At 40.0% G+C, this 17374-nt stretch overlaps 1 protein-coding gene across 4 annotated transcripts in view; it reads left to right on the top strand.

The window, feature by feature from the left end:
• The window catches only part of LOC136236529 (DNA repair protein RAD50.L-like), an 85664-nt gene that overhangs the window by 59264 nt on the left and 9026 nt on the right, over positions 1–17374 (top strand). For all 4 annotated transcript variants that reach the window (XR_010692161.1, XM_066026708.1, XM_066026706.1 and 1 more), the window contains 5 exons: positions 13428–13486; positions 13571–13718; positions 14007–14134; positions 14188–14233; positions 14285–14410. Coding sequence is in view for 3 of the 4 variants with exons in the window: in XM_066026708.1 (XP_065882780.1) it covers positions 13428–13486; positions 13571–13718; positions 14007–14134; positions 14188–14233; positions 14285–14410 (507 nt within the window). In the remaining variant the exon portion in view is untranslated. The remainder of the gene's footprint in view (positions 1–13427; positions 13487–13570; positions 13719–14006; positions 14135–14187; positions 14234–14284; positions 14411–17374) is intronic.

Raw genomic sequence — 17374 nt, 5'->3', positions numbered from 1 at the left:
CTGAACCAAGAGTAGTACTTGAAGTATGGCAGTTGCAGCAGCTATCCAACCCCTCTGTGTGTATTGGAGGAGCCCTCCCCTCTATCCCAAAGAAATTGATAGAGAAAATCCAAACAGGCCAGTATGTGGACTTTGCAGAGTTTAAAGGACGGATCCAGACACCCCTGTGCACAGATAGGTACAGCTGGACAATGTCACAGGGGCTAAGAAGCTGATCCCGGACTTCCCAACTTGGACTTCAGGAATTCCTTGTACTTATTAATGTTGTGTTACGTTACAGCTTGTTGCCCAAGGCAAACAGAACGTATGCTGTGAGATGTTCAGTTTGGCTGATTTGACAGTCAGATGCAGTAGCTATAATGTTCATTCAAGATAACTATCTAGCTACCCAGCACCTCCTTGGTATCAGCGGGCACACTGTCTCGGCTTTTCAGATGCAAAGACACTAGGCATAGTTAAGATAGCTCTCCTTCCAGTACTGTAGCCGCTCTAGCCTTAACGAAGTGTGTCTGACGTTAATGAATCCTTATCGTTACTATCTCTATTTGTCTAGAACTGGATCAGCCTGTGTTGCCCGTCACCAACAGACTCAGAGAGCTGTACCAATGCTGCAACTTACTACCAGATGGCTCACCCAGACTTCCGGAGCACTGCTGTGTTGACAAAGGTTTTCGCATTGGCTTTAAGCCCAAGGCAGGCTCACCACTAAAGTCTGCAAGGTGTAACTTACTCTCAACAATGGATCATCCGAGAGAAGTATCAGCTTTAGAGGTAGCAGCTCGTCATGTTGTCAAGTTAGACTCGCCTTGCCAAGAACAAGAGTGGGACTGGCCTTGCCAAGCACAAGAGTGAGGCGTTCACCTCAGCCCACTAGGAGTGATCCCATAAAAAGGTAGACCAAGGCAGTGACGCCTCATCATAGGGCCATCCAGCGTGAGTGTCAACGACGGGATCTCACAGGAGCTCTGCTCCTGCCAACATTCCACTGTAGCAGACGCAACCAGACAAGTACTTGTGGCGGGCAAGGGAACACCGCTTGCCAAGATGGACATCAAGCATGCATATCGCAATATTCCAGTAGCCGGGAAGACCGCTATTTACTCTGCTTTCAGTGGAATGAAAACGGTGCTTCCATTTTAACTCAGATTCCTATCTACGGAGATAGTTGATGCTCACTTGTGGATTGTGAGGCAGAATGGCGCTACATGGGGTATTCACTATATTGATTATTTTCTCACGATCAGGGCCCCTAACTCCTCAGAATGCTTTTGTAATGTAGCCATCATGCAGGCAGTGTGTGTGAGCAGGCGGGCTCCCAATTGAACCAACCAAGTCCATCAGCCCTGTCTCCTACCATTGTTTTTCTGGGGATTGAGATTGACACAATCTAAGGCGTCTTGAGACTTCCAGTGGACAAATTTACGGCACTGAAGGACATCCTAAAGTGTGGGGGTGGTGCAAGGTCATGTCAAAAAGAAGAATTGCTGTCTTTAAATGGGCTCCTGGCTTACGCAAGTAAAGTGGTGAAGGAGAGCTGGATCTTTCTGCAGAGACTCATTGACCTTGCATCCAAGTTTGATCAGTCCATGACCATGAGATCCAGCTGAATGTAGAGGCACAGTCTGACATAAAATGGTAGTTTCAATTTGCAGAGCCGTGGAATGGTGTGTAAATTCTGGAGTCCCTGGTTCCTAAGCCCCCAGGGCATACACTAACCTCAGATGCATCAGGATCGTGGGATTGTGGAGTGTTCTGGGAATCCCACTGGTTGCAATTGGAGTGGACAGGCATACTTATTGATGCTCACATATCTATCAAAGAGCTCATTCCAGTTGTACTGGTCATGGCACTTTGGGGTCATCTCTGGACAGGTAAATCGATACATGTGCTCTCTGACAACATGGCATCTGTAGCAGCAATTAACAACCATTCATCCAAAGACACAGGCATGGGTCATTTCTTCTGTTTGTTAGCATTTATACTGGCTCATTTTTATTGCCAACTCTCTGCTCATCACATTTCAGGATTCCATAACACAGTGTCTGATGCCTTGTCTCACTTCATTTCACTCTGTACACCCACAGGCTCCAACAGCCATTCCATCAGAACTAATGCACCTGTTACTACTAGAGGCGCCAAACTGGGCATCATTTCACTGGACAGTGCTGTGGAATGATATTTTCCACAGGGGATAGCATCAGCCACCAGAAGAGTGTACAACACAGGAAGAAGTTTACTCAACTATGTAATCAGTTACATATTTCTCCGTTACCCTCCCCTGAACCCTTACTTTGTAAGTTTGTATCATACTTAGCCTTAAATGGCATCTCCCATAATACTATCAAAGTATATTTATCGGTGGTTCACCAGTTACACATTCAGCAAGATTACTCGCCGCCTGACATTTCAAATGCCTAGACTTCAGCAAGTTCTACGGGGGATAAAAAGTTCTGGTGCATCATCTTAGGCAGTCAAAACCGGCCAGAACATCTATCAATTACCCCAACCATCTTTCATGCCATCAAAACTCAATGGGAGCTACAGCCCCTCACAACAGATGGAATTATGCTGTGGGCTGCTTTCACTACATGCTTCTTTGGGTTTATGCAGTCTGGAAAACTATGCTCAGGCTTGCACAATGACCATTCGGCCAGGGCTGAACTACCAGAAACCATCCCTCATTCGCATCCACCTAAAGATATCAAAGACTGACCCCTTTTTTTCTGGAACAGGTGCAGTACTGTCATGGTGCTGACAGGGACCAGGCCCATTCTTCCACTTTTCATCAGGGGCACCTTTGGCTCATCCCCAGTTTGTCTCGAAACTCCAGCAAGCCCTATATGAGGCTGGAATCCCACCTAAGGGCTTCTCAGGTCACAGTTTTCACCCAGGAGCAGCCATCACTGCAGCTCAAAAGGGTATCTCAGAAACGCATATAGAAAACTGGGTCACTGGAAGAGTCAGGCATATCAGCGCTACATCAAAACCCCTCACTCACACTTGGAAACTCTATGTCTTCAGATGCTCCCGTTTCAAGCAATCAGGAACAGTTGTAGGGGTGACACTACTCATTTATGCTGAATTAGGAACACAGTATTGCCATGTACGTACAGTCTCATGTATTTATCATGTATAATATGTCTGGTGCTTATTATGAACAGTCATATAGCAGCTAGTAGATGTAATAGTTATACCACGGGCACGAGTACTTTGCCTGATATATACGCACAAGCCCGAGGGCTGCAGGCCTGAGGGCGAGTGCGTATATACAGGCAAAGTACAAGTGCCCGTGGTATAACTAATGTGTTCTACTTTAACATGCAGATAGAGGTGTGCAATATATCGAAAATTTATCAATATCGTGCAGTATTATTATCGTATCAAATTCGATATTGTAAATGCTGATCTCGGTATTTTATCGATTAATCAATATATCGAGAAAATTTAGATAAAGTTACAGTATTTTGGTCTGTGATTGCACAATCGTGCTAGAAATAAAGGTCTGTTATGTGCAATTTAGCCATTTTAAAAGCTTATCTACCAGTTTCCTAGGCTTGTTAGTAGTACTATATAATGGTTTTAGTGGATCTATTGTATTTAAAGCACATCTATAAATATCAGCCACCCACGCAATTAATCCACCCACACCATTTAATTAATTATCGATATCACGCTATTTTACTAATTATCTATCGATATCGTATCGAAATCAAAATCCTGATATCACACACCCCTACATGCAGACTTGCCTACTTGGCAAAATCTTTAGCTGCTATACCCTTCTCTATAATAGGGAACCAAGTAAGCTGTGATTGTGGGATTGAATTTTGCCAAACAAACTGTGATTGTGGGATTCAATTTTAATACATCAAATGGTAGTTTGATTTTACTTTTGCTAATACAGCAGACTAGTGTTAATTATGTACTACATTTACAAAAGGAAAAAAACAAAATACTGTTTGATGTATTAAAATTGAATCCCACAATCACAGCTTGTTTGGCAAAATTCAATCCCACAATCACAGTTTGCTTGCTTCCCTATATAAGAGAAGAGAGATAAAATATAACATCAAAGAAATCTAATGATTTCTGGATATAGTGTGCACTCCTATAGGTATGCAATGTCTCAAGTAAACAAGATAATATATGCACTATAGCAGTGTGTATATCTCAGTGTTTAATTAAGGGTGCTCTGTACAGTTCCGTGTATGACTTCCCATAAATTATGTTTTCTGCTATAACTTACGAACGGTTTAAACCATTCTGCTAAACTCTTTTTATTTACAATAAGCTATCACCACTGTTCAGTTTAGTCCAAATCCCATGTCTTAACTTGCTGTAGAAGGCGAGTTATAATTTTTCGCTTCAAACTAGAACTACTCCCACAGTTTACGCCCTAGAGATTTGATTCTTTAAAAATATGTTATTGAAAACTGTACAAGCAAACGTGCGTTTCTATTTTTGTTCTCCGGCTTCTCAGTTATCAGATACTCTTCTTCCGCTTTTGTGTTGGCACTAATCAGTCTTCTTTACCTCCACGTCATTCCTCGCCAGAAGGGGCTATCAAAAAACGACAAACGCTCTTTTAATGCATAAATACCCTCGTTGCCCATCTGAAATTTTCATGCCTATCGGGTCTAAAATGATAAACTGGTTCTAATTTTAGTATCAAAGTGTAGAAACTGAGGTGCCTGCAGCTGTTCTATGGCCATGCACAGTTATTGTTTCTTAATTGCATAACCAGAAGATAATCGGTCAATTACGGATCGCTATATTCATTAGACCACGATGAAGAAGATACAACACTTACTTCACTTCCTTCATGTATATCGCTCTTCTTTCTTCATTTGTGGCAGGTTATTTCATCATAAAAGACATTTTCTCATTAGTCTTGCGTAGCCAGACCCTTTTCTTTCTTTTGTGTGGGGGTGGGGAAAGAAAAGGGTCTGGTGAACATAGTATAGCATCATCGTTGGGCTATCCCGAGATTGTGGGGATTCTACTGCGCAGCTTCCTGATTGTTGATTGGCACGAATGACATGATTTGGTAATATTTGCGTCTTTTGCATCCTGTTATCATAGCTACTACTGAAATATCTATGGTAACAGGATGCAAATGCAACAGATCACATCATTTGCACCAAACAACAATCCGGAAGCTGCACAGTAGAATCCCCACAATCTCGGGATAGCCCAACAACGATGCTATACTATGTTCACCAGACCCTTTTCTTTCCCGCCCCCACACAAAAGAAAGAAAGGATCTGGCTACGCGAGACTATTTTCTCGTTGGGCACGCCACACGTTAAACAAGCCACAGACTAATTAGATAATTACTGGTGACCATGGGAATCCATTAGTAAATCCCAGTTGTGCTAACCTCAGAAGCCATACACGGAACTGTACAGAGCACCCTTAACAAGATATATGCACTGGTAGCAGTGCGTATATCTCATTAACATTTTGAGTCAGTGCAATATATGATATGTATGCACTGGCTTTCCTTTGATCTGAGGTGTGAAAGTGGTACATATGTAATATATAAACCATGGCTACAAGGTGTATTGCACTTATATACACCCCAACTCCGAAGTCAGAGGAAGTTTACTGTTGATAAATGCCGAGGCGAAGCCGAGGTGTTTATCAACAGTAAACTTCCAATGACTGAGGAGGAGGGGTGTATATATGTGCAATACACCGAAGTGAGCCATGGTTCATATGATATAATTATACCATGTTTCTAAATTAATCCGCACTACATTACTTACTAACAACCCATATGCACACAACCCAACTTAAAGTATATACTTACACTTAATTCGCCATAGTTTGGCATGATAGACACACTGGTATCGTTCCTCTCGCAATTCAGCTTGCTCACAATGAAGAATCGAATTGATTGTGGGACTTAGTAAACATATCTCTGTATATCCCCAGGACTTATTCGTTTATATCAACAAACGTAGGAGCAACGTTACTTGCTGCCACCCATTATCAAAGTATCAAGGTATGGTTATAAAATGAATCCAGTGGTTGGACTCTTACTGGTTGGGGTGATTGATCACCTAGCGCGATGAGGGCTATTAGCCTGAGTCATCTGGGTGATTAGTCAGGCATCATTCGCCTGCCCACATCAGGCTATCAGCCTGTAATCATGACACAGTAATGTGTCACATGACTTCCCAGGTGAGTATATATATATATGTACTAGATAAAGCACTGCCGCGAGTGCTATACGGGAAATATAGCACGAAAAGAGTGGGCGAGAGACAAATATAGCACGAGGCGAAGCCGAGTGCTATATTTCGTCTCGAGACCACTCTTTGAGTGCTATATTTCACGTATAGCACGAGCGAAAGGCAGTGCTTTATCTGGTATAGAGAACTGTCAACTTGAGGTACACACAAGACACACGAAACAATTAGAAACTCACGGAGGGGTGTTATCATCGGAGAATAAGCATTGCGCCTGTGTTTCTCCTGCGTTGCACTGTGCTACGCCTTCATTAGTCGTTTTGTGAGTCTAGTCCGTCTTCTCAATACGTAAAGTTTTTGATTGTGGTATATTAATAAGCATATTTCCGTGATATTCCTAGGACTCGTCCGTTTATGTGAGCAAAACGTACTAAGAACGTTCACTGCTGCTGACCACAAGAAACCATCATCGAAATCTTCAAGTGTGTCTATAAATAAAATCCAGTGGTTTTCATCTTACTGGTTGGGTTGACTGGTCAGCCAGCACAGTCAGGCTATCAGCCTACACTGGCTTGGTTGATTGGTTGTACTGACCAAAATGAGTGATTACTCACTCAAAGTAGGCTATCAGCCTACAAAATAGACCTAGCAGTTCTATAACTACCTGATAAAGAACTGTGGTCTACTAAAGTGTTCTGTAACTGCCCAAAGTGTTCTATAACTGCCCAATATAGAACACTTGCACCTTTATGGCGAATATAGAACACTTTTTTGCTTTGATACTCCCACACAAAGTTCTTTATATATATATATATACTCACCTGTGGGTTTGGGGTGTATATGCCCTATATGCAACCAGCGGCACCTTTGAAGTTTCACATGATCATATACCATGATCACGTGAAACTTCAAAGGTGCCGCTGGTTGCATATAGGGCATATACACCCCAAACCCACAGGTGAGTATATATATACCTACCTACCTGAGGTGAGTATATATACTCACCTGCGATGTCACGTGACACATTACTGTATCACGATTACGGGCTGATAGCCCGAAGTGGGCGGGCGAACGACGCCCATGCTAGCATGACTAATCACCCAGATGACTCAGGCTAATAGCCTTCGTCACGCTAGGCGATCAATCACCCCAGCCAGTAAGAGTCCATCCACTGGACTCATTTTATACCCATACCTAGCGACTTCGATGATGGGTGGCAGCAAGTAACGTTGCTCCTACGTTTGTTGATATGAACGGACAAGTCCTGGTGATATACAGAGATATGTTTACTAAGTCCCACAATCAATGTGATTCTTCATTGTGAGAGCTGAATTGTGAGAGGAACGTTTCCAGCGTGTCTACCATGCCAAACTATGGCGAATAAGTGTAAGTATATACTTTAAGTTGGTTTGTGTGCATATGGGTTGTTAGTAAGTAATGTAGTGCGGATTAATTTAGAAACATGGTATATGTAATATATAAACCATGGCTACGAGGTGTATTGCACTTATCAACAGTAAACTTCCGATGACTGAGGAGGAGGGGTGTATATAAGTGCAATACACTGAAGTGAGCCATGGTTCATATGATATATACCATGTTTCTAAATTAATCCGCACTATATTACTTACTAACAACCCATATGCACACAAACCAACTTAAAGTATATACTTACACTTAATTCGCCATAGTTTGGCATGGTAGACACACTGGTAGCGTTCCTCTTGCAATTCAGCACACAATGAAGAATCGAATTGATTGTGGGACTTAGTAAACATATCTCCGTATATTCCCAGGACTTGTCCATTCATATCAACAAACGTAGGAGCAACGTTACTTGCTGCAACCTATCATCGAAGTCGCAAGGTATGGTTATAAAATACCTTTCCAGCTATAAGTCATTAAGTCCAAGTCCTTGAAATTAGGTTAGGTAATCCTAAGGCTGCAGCACATGTTGCTGTAGACCTTCAGTGCTGGTCACTGTAAAGTGTTAACAATAAATACTTTAGGTTTAAGGAAGAAAATCCATCCCTCCTGAAGGAAGACTGAGTGTGGCCCCGACTAAACATTGGGTGACCTGCAGTTCGAATCCTGGGGTTGGAGGGATTTTTTTCCTTACTTTGGCCCCTTTTCTGTTACACCTTTCCAGCTATAAGTCATTAAGTCTAAGTCCTTGAATGTTAGGTAATCCTAAGGCTGCAGAACATGTTGTTGTAGACCGCCTTCAGTGCTGGTCACTGTAAAGTGTTAATAATAAAATGAATCCAGTGGTTGGACTCTTACTGGCTGGGGTGATTGATCACCTAGCGTGACAAAGGCCATTAGCCTGAGTCATCTGGGTGATTAGTCATGCTAGTGTGGGCGTCGTTCGTCCGCCCACGTTGGGCTATCAGCCCGTAATTGTGACACAGTAATGTGTCATGTGACTTCCCAGGTGGGTATATATATACGTACTTGCCTGGGTGAGTATATATATACTCACCTTAGGTAGGTATATTTATACTCACCTGTGGGTTGAGGTGTATATGCCCTATATGCAACCAGCGGCGCCTTTGAAGTTTCACGTGATCATGGTATATATATATATGTAACACTTTCACACCTCAGATCAAAGGAGCCGCCCGGGCTACATTTCGTATGTAGCCCAGCTAGCCAGGCTACATACGAAATGTAGCCGGTCTACAACTGGGCAGTGATTATATAGACGTTGATGCTGAAATCGATTGTGGGGATCAATCAACACTTACGTGATTAGGATGCACGACTTGGATTTTGCTATGAAAACCACTCAAACAGAGAGTGTTTTGTTATCCTTGCCATCCTACGAGTTGAAAAACATTGGGCTAAGGTGAAAACTAGTGCTATAACTTATTCATCAATCATTTCCGCACGTTTTTGAACACAGACATGTCCCAATCACGAAGCTACCACTCTGCAGGGAGTAACCACTCTACAAGCAAGCTTACCTGCCTAGGCCTTCAACGAACTGTGTAGTGTTTCCATAAACGATTGAATAGCACTGATTAAAACACTAAACTCGTGTAACGGAAATTCTCCGTGATATCTCTAGGATATGTCCATTTATCATAACCGAACATAACCAGAACGTACTAGCTGCTGACCCATAATCAAAGATTTTAGGTATGCATATATAATACATCCAGTGGCTGCACTCATATTGGCTTGGGTGATTGATCGCCCTGTACAAGCTATCAACCTAATAAGTGTTACATATTAGCTGTAACATGGGAATTCGGGCTTTGCCTCATATGTATGCCCCCTGCCCTCGGGCAGTCAGGCATACATGTTACAACTATTACACACACACACACGTATATATATACCATGATCATGTGAAACTTCAAAGGCACCACTGGTTGCATATAGGGCATATACACCCCAAACCCACAGATGAGTACAGTAGACCCTCGGTTATCTGACCCTCGTTTATCCGTACCCTCGTTTATCCGAAATTGGAATTGACTGTTCTATTAGAGTATTTTAAGTATAAGTGTACGTTCTATTAGAGTATTTCAACAGAGCTCTGTATATAAATGTATGGGCTTCAGTTATCCAAACAATTCACTTACCTGAACACTTTTATCATTGCCTGAAAACAAAGGAGTTCGAATAATCGAGGGTCCACTGTATATATATGCCTACCTGAGGTGAGTATATACCTAGGTAAGTATATATATATACTCACCTGGGAAGTCATGTGACACATTACTGTGTCACAATTACAGGCTGATATCCCAATGTAGGTGGGAGAATGACGCCCGCACTAGCATGACTAATCACCCAGATGACTCAAGCTAATAGCCTTAGTCGCGCTAGGTGATCAATCACCCAGCCAGTCAGTAAGAGTCCAACCACTGGATTCATTTTATAACCATACCTCGATACTTCAATAATGGGTGGCAGCAAGTAACGTTGCTCCTACGTTTGTTGATATAAACAGACAAGTCCTGGGGATATACAGAGATATGTTTCCTCAGTCCCACAATCAATTCATTTCTTCATTGTGAGCAAGCTGAATTGCGAGAGGAACGATACCAGTGTGTCTACCATGTCAAACTATGGCAAATTAAGTGTAAGTATATTTTAAGTTGGGTTGTGTGCATATGGGTTGTTAATAAGTAATGTAATGTGGATTAATTTAGAAACATGGTATAATTATATCATATGAACCATAGCTCACTTTGGTGTATTACACTTATATACACCCTGACTCCAAAGTCAGAGGAAGTTTACTGTTGATAAATGCCTTGGCAAATATATTACATTATATATATATATATATATATACACCCTCTGTGTAGGCCTGCGCCTATTATGCCGGCATAATCTTGAGAATAATAGGTCACCAATTTCAAGAGAATAATTCCGGAATAATAGGATGGCTACAGGCATAATTTTAGAATAATCGAACGACCACGGGAGAAATCGGTGGAATTAGGGGGCGTGTCTCTTCTTTATTACCTAGAAGAAAGAGTTAAGCTACTACAAATAATATAAAGCTGACAGGAGTGTTGGCTGAAAGGAGCTGAAAAACCTCTAAAGATCGATATACTCTAATAGAGCAGTCAGATCGTTTCATGTTAACAATCTGCAACCAGCATCAGGGATTTAACTACATGATTATCTGCAATTCTGAAACTTGTACATCTTATACCAGTGTATCTTCTTCAACATTATTATCTACCTAACTTAGTAGCTATACAGTAGTTACAGCTTGTTATTATAATACACTAATAATTAAATATACTTGAATTATTACTGTAGATAGCTATTCTAAGTCTGCTGTAACTATTATGGATAGAAAAATGATGTGTAAGGTGGAATGCTTCATATATGGCTATTAATAATCTGGACAAAACTACTTATAGCAGCATCTTGAAAACTAAGCAACTATAGCCACAGATATATACTGAATGAGAATAATTATGGAATAATAGGCTGGATACAAGAATAACAAAAAGAATAATAGGAGAATTTTTTGGGAAATTCTGGAAAGAATAATAGGTAAAATTTTTAGCATAATAGGCTCAAGCCTACCTCTGTGTATGCTTCATCGCATACCACAGTACTCATGTGATTTTTTTTTAATATGTATTTTCTACACAGGGCCACCGGCTGCCTATAGGTATTTGGTCTTTGCGGAGTCCCAGCATACTGTAATGCACCTCATGGAGAGATTAACTATTCCTATGTGAAAAGGCATGGAAGGTTGAGTCAGGCTAGAATCTTTGGGTAGAAGCTTTGGGGTGGTACAAAGATTGGTGAACCAGCGTATACTGCTCTGAAGACGCATCATGTCATAAAAATTACGTCAGAGAATAGATGTACTACAGCTATAATCTCGTTATATCCCTTCAGTCTCTGCAACATGCAGAGACTCAATGTTTACGTCTTCAAGCATCTATCCAAATTCAGCTATAGCTGGAGAGTATGGCCAAAGCTAAGGGGAAATGTAGCTATGTGGGCAGAATAGCACTCCCTTTAGCTCTAGGACTACCATGCGTGCACCTGACCTTCCTTCCAAATGTCCTTTACTGTAGTACCAGTGGTCTAAGGCCACACCCCTGTGGGTTTCAATTAAGTATAAAGTTGTGCAACTATGTTAATCACATTATGATTTAATTTACCATACATTAGTCCCAATAGTAGGAGTCCCAATAGTAGGAGTCCCAATAGTAGGAGTCCCAATAGTAGGAGTCCCAAATCACATGGTTTGTTTCTGTAATTGCACTGTACTGTAAAGTAGCCAATAAAAAAAAAACAGAATTACACAAGCCTTTTAAGTGCAACGAGAAAGTTATATATTGAATAGCCAAACTGACAACAAAAGCCTTTTAAGTACAACAAATGTTGATATTTTTAGTAGCCAATCTGAATTGCTAACATTTAAATGCATCAGCAAAAATATTATCCAAACAGATTAAGAAACCTTTTAAGTGCTGAAATAATGATGCAATCACCTGTTAGAAGTTGATGGCCACAGAGAACTGGATAGATGTGTACTAAGGGTGATCACTATGTGATTAGTAGGCAATCACACACATTTTCGTACAATTAGGGAATAATTGTACTTGTAACAGCCAAAATTACACTTGGCTTCCCCTCGTGCAATTTTGACTGATTGACTGATACCAGTACAAATATTCCCTAATTGCACTCAAATGTGTGTGTGATTATCTATACATATTGGTATTGTGATGATCAGTACCATATGGCAAAACAGTTACGAATATATACACATGCCATATAGTGCATATGATAGCTATGTGAATTTTTATAAAAGTGAGGAAAAGTTTTTGTTTACTGCATATGTAATAGTTGTATCATGTACCCGAGTGATTTGCCTGATATGTACACCCAAGCTTGAGGGCTGTTCAAGCTCGAGGGCCGTTAGGCCCGAGAGTGTGGGTGTACATATCAGGCAAATCATGAGGGCACGTGATACAACTGATATGTACCATGTAGGCTAATAGCCTACTGTGGTGGGCGACTAATCGCCCAAGCCAATACAAGGCAACCCGCTGGATTTATTGTATAGACAGTCTTGTAAAATTTGATTATGGGTCAGCAACAAGTAACGTTGCAGTTACGTTTGTTAACATAAACGGGGAAAATCCTATGAATATCACGGAAACACTCAATTTTGCGATTTAACAAGTGTTTCAAAGTTGCTACATCGTTTAACCACTGTTTACAACGTTTTCTAAACATCCAGAGGGGTAAGCTTCGCTGTAGAGTGGTTACCTCGTGATATACAAAAAGTGGGTGTGGTACATAATCAAACACGCAGACGCTCGATTGTATATTAACCATGACACTAGTTCTCACCTTAAACTTCTGTTTGTCAACTCATAGGGTGGTAAGGGTGTCGAATCGCCTCCGTCTGAGTGCTGTAGAATGCAAAATTGGATTCATGGTTTTCATCATGTGAGCAATAATAAACTCCCACAATCGAATACTGCCAGGATTCTTATAAGAACAAACAACATTACCAAGGCCATGGTACATTTAAGTTAAACCATGGCCAGGCCATGATTTAACTTAAATGTACCATGGCAAGCCAGGGTTTATGAGATATGTACCCTGGAATTCTCCTTTGAAGTTAGGTGGTTTCATGGTACTTACATATATGTATGCATACATCTTTGTATGCTTTTGGTGTGTTTCATGTGTATGTTATGTGTATACACTAATATGTGTTTACTTACTTAGGTTGATGAAATTTGTAGTAATGAAAGCAAGCTAGAATGGCTGGTACAGGAAATAAATAGGTATCTGTATTAATTTTGTAGAATGTCCCTGTTCAATGGTTTAATGTACTGCATGTATGCACACATTTAAGTGTTTTGTGACAGCTATCACCAATTCGGAGAGGAACAAAAACTAAAACAATGTGAGGATGAAGTGACTAAGTGTGACCAAACAACTAAAGAACACAACCAGAAGAGAAGTGCTTTACAGAATGAAGTTGATAGGATGCGAGAGAAACAAGCCAATGTCATGGTAACAACTTATTACATGTCCCATTACCTACTATTTTGGTGAATATGAATAATCACTCTGTCTTGAAGTATTGAACTACAGTAAAACCTGTCTATTCAGGTCACTGTATAATAAGATTACCTGTCTAAACTGCGGCCATTTAGCCTGCCTCACCTGCATTTTAGGGTCTGGAAATTTTGGCTCAAAGGCAACTGAAATAGACAGGTGTCACTGTATCTTGGAATTGAAGGATCCTACTTTTTTGTTATGTAGAATTATTTTAAGTATTGATCTATGTTGCTATTGTAGATCAAATTGAGAGAGTACAAGGACACCATTCAGTACCTCGAGCAACGTGACGAAATTAATGGTATTGATGAGGAGATACGAGAAATTGATACATATCTAAGGGAGCATGGAATAGAAGATTATGATGGGTGGGGGGGGCTACCTTAATAATTTACTGCTATAATTTTTTATTGACATACAGCAAGTGTAATAAGAGGAAGGAAGATACTAACATACTAAAAGAAAAGGTTGATAATTTATGAATAGAACCCCTTGATGTCATATTCATGATTCAATAGCGAGCTCATCAAAAAGGGCTACAGTCAAGCTGGGAGGATAATGCACAGCAACTTCAGCAAAATCTTGATGGTGAATCATATAAAGATGCTGAAACCAAATATCTGTGCAAAGCTGCAGAAATCAAGGTACTGCATGTTGTACACCTCCATGGTGACATTTGCTTTGCTATTATCTTGTGCAACTTGGTACACATACCCAGAGAAGTGTCATGAAATATTTGGACCCCATTTTGTGTCACCTTGAAATACTTTATCCCCCCTAGCATTGGATGTGCAGTACTTATCATTTGTATTATAGCAATATTTTATCTAAAATTGTCATATAATCAGGCACCAATTTTAGCTAATAACCATTCTTCCAGGCTAGATAGACTGCCTTTTCCATAGCCAGCTAGATGTGGGATGATATGGAAAGATCTTTTAGTCAGGGGAGCTAGCCCAGTTCGATTGAGTATGCAAAGCATTTATACTTTCTATCTAGAGTGGTCTGGGGTATTCTTAAATTTTAAGCAATCTAAGATCAAATCTGAAATCAAAGGCAATTTCACATGCTGACTGTTCTATTACATCATTGTTAAGTAATTAAAATCATAAATTGTCCAATAGGGAGGCTGGCACCCCTGTTGTCTTCCCCCTTTCTAAGTTACTACAGCTTTTACTGTGTTGGTCTATAGTTCAAATCATGTTGAAGTTGAACAACATAATAGGCGCTCTTTTTGAGGCCAATGCAAGCAAGCCTTTATGGTAAACAATTCCCATGTTTGAAAGTGGTGAGGCTCTTGCCTCACTTGTTGCACCTACTCTCATGATGCTCCTACAATTCTGTTAGTAAGAAGACAAGTAGCTAATCAAGACAAACGGCAGTGTGTTGCACTGCCAAAAAAGCTGGTGCACCAAATTGTGAATTGTATTGAAAGGAAGAAAGTAAATGCATTTTTCACGCATGCATAGCTAGCATGGTCCCTTTTCAAAAGCACACAATTTTAGCATTATAGCTGCCCTCCACCTTCAGCACCCCCACACCAAAATCACCATGTGTATTTGTAAAATACAAGCCGTCAAAATTAGACTTAATTTCTTCATTTTTTCCGTGTTTTTTAGGAGCCTAATTTTTCGCATGCTTTACGAAAGCCGGTATAAAATGCAACCTGATTACAGTGAAATTTGCATACATTTAGGGCATATCAGGGTGAATTATCATACCAAGTCTGGTGCAAATCTTCCGATAACTATTCACAGAATTTCTCACAAAAAAATTGAGTTTTTGTCACGTCTGTGGGATAAACCACTTATGGGAATAACTTGAAAATTGTTCTGTGTATAGGTCAATCAACATAACTCAAACCTTTTATGGTTTAAAAAGAAATCACGGTGACAGCTATAGTTTAAAAACCATAAATTGCAGTGGTCAAAATATTCTAATATACATAACAGTCACCAAGTGACAAAAGGTGCACAAAAATTATTCAAAAAAACTCTTCAGAGTTTGAACCAGGTGCCTCCATACCTACCCTTAACCACTAAAGTGCTGTTATCAGCTGCTCACCTCACTTTATTTCAAATCTATTCATAATATCATGGATCTACCAATGGAACCTCAAAAGCATTCTATGTGTGTTCTATAAAAGCCCTCAAAAATTGTGCACTCTATTAGAGTATTACCAAAAGAAACATATGGTCAGATAAAATCTACAATGCAATAAATACTACTTCTGTCTTCATAATGATCATTGTGCCTGTAGATAAGAAGAAATTGGGTAAAAACAAGCCTAAAATACAAAAAGAAGATGAAATCCATGCAATTTGTAAAACAGGTGCAGCCTTCAAAAGCCTGGGTCAAAAAAAAGTTATGAAATCAAAGGTGGCAGCCAGGAAATAGCCGCAATGATATTAATACCAATAAATTGCACAACTTTTTTCACCCAGACTTTTGAAGACTGGCTTTTTTACAGCTTGGCTGTTTTTGAAATCAAAACATGATGGCCAGGATATGGTTGCAGTGTTAGTAACGCCAATGCTGCCACCTTTGATTTCATAGTATTTTCATCCAGTCTTTAAAGGCCAAACCCCTTTTTACAGCTTGGCTGTTTTTTGCATGGATTTCATATATAAGAGCTGGCCATGAGTTAGCATTGGATACCAACATTTCATCTTATCTACATATACAAAGGAGATTATGGAAGACGTAGAGGTGCACCGATATCAATATCGGCATCGGTACCGATATCGTGATATCGGCATCGGTACCGATATCGTGATATCGGTATCGGTGAAAGTTGACTTTTTAGCAGATATGAGCAGATATTACACATAAGTACTATAATTGTCCGAAGTATGCTATAGTTGACTTGGTAGCACAATGGTTATAAAGTGTTGGGCTGAAGTTGTAGAGGTTTTCATGATGGTCAGGGTCAAATCCTGAGTTAGTTACACTTGTTTCTTCTTTTTTGCACACCTTTTTATCATCACCTTTTCACAATTCTTTGTTATTTTTCTTTACATAGGTTTTAAGTGACCACCTTTTAAGTTTTTTGCCACTTTTTTAAACATTTATTGTAGTGTCCATACTGAAAACCTTTTATTTTCAGATATTGGTACCGATATCGGAATTGGTAATTTTTGTAGCCAATGTATCGGTATATTGGAAAATTTCCATATTGGTGCACCTCTAGAAGACAGAAGTTACAATTGTATTGTATTGTATTGTATTGTATTGTATAGTTTGTTAGGCTATTTGTTAATATTTTTGTAATACTCTAATAGAGTGCACATATTTTCGGCAACTATATAAATGCAGTAAATAACTATAAACAACCCCAAAGGAATGATGTAGTAATCACTAACCCGGAAGAGCAAGGCCCTCGGTGATTGCATTCCTTCAGGTTGGTGATTATTACATCATTTCTTCCAGTTGGTGATTATTTCGTCATCCTGAAGAATCCTGTAGCACTGCATGTCTTAGGAACATTGCCCATTTTACAGAAGTTTCATGAACAATGTAAGGAGGTAATGATTTGGGCTGGGCATTACAGAGTAGAACAAAACCATTGTTTGATGAAGGTAGGACCTCAACGAAGAAACAAATGTTAC

This window comes from Dysidea avara, chromosome 10 (assembly GCF_963678975.1).
Source record: "Dysidea avara chromosome 10, odDysAvar1.4, whole genome shotgun sequence".
NCBI classification, from domain to species: domain Eukaryota; kingdom Metazoa; phylum Porifera; class Demospongiae; order Dictyoceratida; family Dysideidae; genus Dysidea; species Dysidea avara.
This window is presented reverse-complemented; position numbering and strand designations above follow the sequence as displayed.